The sequence below is a fragment of the Antrostomus carolinensis genome, unplaced genomic scaffold (assembly GCF_000700745.2).
Source record: "Antrostomus carolinensis isolate BGI_N321 unplaced genomic scaffold, ASM70074v2 scaffold51388, whole genome shotgun sequence".
NCBI classification, from domain to species: Eukaryota; Metazoa; Chordata; class Aves; order Caprimulgiformes; family Caprimulgidae; genus Antrostomus; species Antrostomus carolinensis.
The window spans coordinates 15,778-20,404 of NW_010336094.1; the positions used below are offsets into that span (position 1 = coordinate 15,778).

Below are 4,627 nucleotides of genomic sequence, written 5' to 3' on the forward strand. Positions count from 1 at the left end.
AGCAACAGTAGAAAAATCTAAATTAATTTCGATATGAGTATTCACTGAGGGGACACTTTGAGGTTCCTGTGTTGATTACATCAGTGGCAAGGAGGATACTCTGTGGGATTTCTGTCAAACTGAAATGTTGGTAGAAGAGGTTACAAAGCCAATAAAAGTGAATACTAACAAACTGGAAAGAGTAAAGCATACTCCCCAAGAGTTCTAAAGGAAACTGAATGTGAAACAATGAACTACTGGGTAATATCTCGCCAAAAACTGCCTTAGTATGTGAGGAATTAAAAGTGGCAAATGTGACATTGCAAAGAAAAAACAAAACAAACTAAAAAAACTCCAAACCAAACAAAACACCACCAATTGATATAAAATATGCCAAAAATAGTAAAACAAGCAGTAAACAGGTCTGAATCATCTATTATCATTCAATCACCTTGAATAAGAATTAACTTAGGTTTTGTAATACCAATTTTATATCACTTTTAGACTTATTTGAAGGGCTCAGTGCCTATGCAGACGGAATTCTGGTTGATACACAGTCAGTATGTATTTCCAGAAAGCACTGAAAAGGGTTTCTTACTAAAGATGTTTAAATTACGCTGCTACAAAGTACAAAGAAAGAGCCTTACATCAATAAACCATAAAAATCCCTTGATTATGAAGTATTTTTTTTCATTAGGGACAGTTAACCATGGTGTCTTACAGAGATCTGTGTTGGGGCCAGTAATCTTCAGTATGTTCCCTTCCATTTCTGATGCCAGATGACAAATCTCAGACTACAAACCTTAGTCAAAATTCTAGAAAGTTAGTATCCAACAAGAAAAACACCGCCATGGAAAAGTAGTAGTAAACTCTGCTTTTAAGTATTTCTAATAGTTTACCTTCATCTTAAAGCACTTTCAGAGAAAAGAAACATGTGCTGTAGAGCACTGTTGCCATGTGGACTAGAAAGAAACTGCAAGATTGGAAAGCTGTAAATACTACATCATGTACTGCTATATATTTTTATAAAGACAGGATCAAAGATCTGTGGTTGACTATTTTAGGAGTTTCTTCAATAATGACTTTGAACTGACATGTTCTTTTTTGTTTTTACTAAGTGCCAATACATATACATTGTGATAAAATAAACAAGAGCAATTTCTATTACCCACATTCATTATCTTTTTCTTCTTCCACTTCTCATAGTAAGCCACGCAACTGTGTCACAGAATACTGCATCTGCATTTAAATTGCCAGAGATCTGAACAGTTAGATTTCTATCTAACATTAGAAATAGAGAAGGGGCTTAGAAGCAGTATTCCAAGTACAGTCTGTGAACATGACTAAGGAAACAAGAAGAACACAGCATGGTCATAGACCAAAAACTCTGATTGCCTCTTGGCACACTGATTCTTTTATTATATAGTTAAAAAGACAAAAAAAACCCCAACCCCCCCAAAGCAATGAGGATGCTTCTATAAAACTAAGTTATTACTAACTTGTTTACTGAGTACAAGGGTAGCTCCACCAGTGCTGGAGAGTGAATTATGACAAAGAGAAATTACTTTGATAGGAACATATGCTAAGGATCCTCGTTAACTTCAGTCTTCCGCTTCCGCAACATGAGGATAGCAGCAAAGCTGCTGGGGGCGTCCATCTGCAGATATTAACACAAACTACTAAATCATTTATATCTAAGTTTCTCAGACTCATTAAAATGGAATCTATATTCCTACTGGAGAAAATTTCTTTAAAAATCATGAACGTAGGATATTTTCAAAAACAGTAAGCTAGTAAACTCAAAGAAAAAAAAATGCATTCTCCTACTGAAAACAGGAGAGCATTATCTGAATTCCTGTGAATGCAAAGTATTTTAAAATTTTCTTTTTTTTAATCTACAACTTCTCTCACTATGTAAACGGCCACTCCATGTTACAATCTTAATTTCTATTTTGTGTTATCATTTATCAAGGTGACAACAGTAACACCTACATTCTTTATGTTGCCGGTTCCATTTTTAATGTCTGTGCCAATGACATTTTTGGGATCTAAAAAGCTTAATTTCTCAAAGACAGAAACAAAGTCAAACTTACCATTTTATTTCCTAAGGGAAATTATTAATAATTATCTATGGAGTCATTCATGTTTAGTTTGTTTGAAGATATATAATCAGTGTTCTAAGTGCAGCTGCCTTAAATAAATAAGTCTACCTCTATCAGTAACTCACTGTGAAATTGTCCAGAAATAAAGTTACAGCAAATGAATCTGTTTGAAAACACTTAGTGGACACTGTACCTTCAAAAAGAAGAAAAATGCACTACTCAGCAGAAACAAATCTACTGTAAAAAGCTGCCAATTCAAATACTGCCCTGCATTAAAGGTATTCTCAACTGCATTTTGATGCAGAGTCCTTCTGTTTTCACACAGGGCCCTGGAGAGACTGTCTACAAGCGTTAGAAGATGGCCATGATACAAGCTCCATCTATCTTGTAAAACCAGAAAACACAAATCGGCTTATGCAGGTCTGGTGTGATCAACGGCATGACCCTGGTGGCTGGACAGTCATTCAGAGAAGGCTGGATGGGTCTGTCAACTTTTTCAGGAACTGGGAGACATACAAGGTTAGGACAAGCGAGCAGTTTAGCACTCTAAAAATTATTGGTGAAGTTAATTTAAAGGGTGATTTTAGAGTCTGGCCAACAGCTTACTTGAAAAGGAACTTCTGTGTTTACCTTTCCAGAAGACGTTGTGGCTATAAAATAAGTTACGGTGGTTTTCTGCTTAAGAATGCACTCAAATTTACCACTAAAACAGACACACAATATTAACATGCTTCTCTCGCTTCCTTTACAGCAAGGATTTGGTAATATAGATGGAGAATATTGGCTTGGATTAGAAAATATTTATTGGTTAACAAATCAAGGCAACTACAAACTGCTCATAACAATGGAAGACTGGTCAGGTCGAAAAGTATTTGCTGAGTATGCTAGCTTCAGACTGGAGCCAGAAAGCGAGTATTACAAGCTAAGACTGGGACGCTACAATGGCAATGCAGGAGATTCTTTCACTTGGCACAACGGTAAACAGTTCACCACGCTGGACCGGGACCATGATGTATACACAGGTACAAAGTCCCATTCAGCTGCCTTGCTTTTTTTGCCCTTCCCCCTCCACCTTTTTTCCCCTCCCTTCCTTTTTTTTTTTTAAAAAAAAAAAAAAAAGGAAAAACACGGTGATACACACACACAAAAGAAAATACATTTTTAGATATTTGTCTATTGGAAAGTTATGAAGCACAACCTGATGTGTCAACCCTTATATGTACTAACAGTGAAACAAAATTTTTCACTGAAATATGTATCATTCACACCAAACAAGGGTCTGCAAAATATGCCTTGGGGTTTATTTGAGACAGTAATGCCAACAAATTTTCCAGCAAGGAAGTGTCCCACTAATGAGTCTATCTGCCTAACTACAGAGCTGGTTCCTGAAGAAGCCTAAATTCATCTGCTACCACATGGTATCTTCATGTTAAACACACAGTTGAGAAAAAAAATAAATTGTTTTGTGCTTAGCTTGCTTGCTTGCTTGCTCTTAAGTTTTTTCATTTGCTCCTAAGACTGAACTGGAGCTTTCTTTTGCAGGTAACTGTGCTCATTACCAGAAGGGAGGATGGTGGTACAATGCATGTGCTCATTCAAATCTCAATGGAGTTTGGTATCGTGGAGGACACTACCGCAGTCGATATCAGGATGGTGTTTACTGGGCTGAATTCCGGGGGGGATCATATTCACTAAAGAAAGTTGTTATGATGATAAGACCTAACCCAAACACATTCCACTGAAATAATTATTCTCTTGGTTTGCTTTCTTGTTCTAAAAAATCACATAAATCTATTACGTTATTATCTGGAATTATCTTTTCAGAAATGAGGAATGTAAGATATTGTACATTTATTGCTAAGATGTGAGGGCCTATATATTGTATTTTCAAGAATCATTCCAGGAAAAAAAAGCTGAATTAAAAAAGGACATAACATTCAGAATACCTCTTGGTACTAAAAGCAGTTATATTAAACCTTTTAAAACTGTCAGTTTAGATGGACTGTAGATAAACTTTCTGGTTTTTATTCCCTGTAAATTAAGTCTGGATGATAAAAATACTGCCACAACATTTAAATATTTTTGTATGTTATATTATGTATAAATATTCTCAAATACAGGAAATATTACAAACTGTACAGCAAGAGTTTTTTTATTATTATTATTATTATTATTATTATTATTATGAGCAATCATTTGACACAGGAAATCGTATCCTTTGAACTGTGTAGCTGGTATATGTACATTAGTATGATTATTCTAATTTAATCTTTGTTAATTGCCATGAATGAAGTTAGTACTATGTAACTTGATTTTAAGAGCAGATACTCAAACTGTTCTTTCCCCTTAACTTTGAGCATTTTAATAATCTCCTCCAATAAATTAGAATTCACATTTGGTTCAAATCTTTAAGATTAAAAACACTAATGATTTTTATATGGAAATTAATCTGAATTACAACAGATATAATGTGCTATACAGCCAACACGTTATACTGCACAACAACTGTCACATGATTTTGGATCTGACCAGTCACTATCTGCTGT

General features: G+C 35.0%; 1 protein-coding gene across 2 annotated transcripts in view; it reads left to right on the forward strand.

Moving 5' to 3' along the window:
* The window catches only part of ANGPTL2 (angiopoietin like 2), a 10,791-nt gene extending 6,408 nt beyond the window's left edge, over nt 1–4,383 (forward strand). Inside the window, exons 2-5 of one of the 2 annotated variants that reach the window (XM_010174721.2) lie at nt 1,502–1,509; nt 2,388–2,600; nt 2,833–3,103; nt 3,624–4,195. In XM_010174721.2, coding sequence (XP_010173023.1) covers nt 1,502–1,509; nt 2,388–2,600; nt 2,833–3,103; nt 3,624–3,823 — 692 coding nt within the window. In that variant the 3' untranslated portion in view covers nt 3,824–4,195. Of the gene's footprint in view, nt 1–1,501; nt 1,510–2,387; nt 2,601–2,832; nt 3,104–3,623 lie in introns of both variants that reach the window. The other variant, XM_010174720.1, reaches the window with a different exon arrangement.
* Nucleotides 4,384–4,627: the final 244 nt, after the last annotated feature.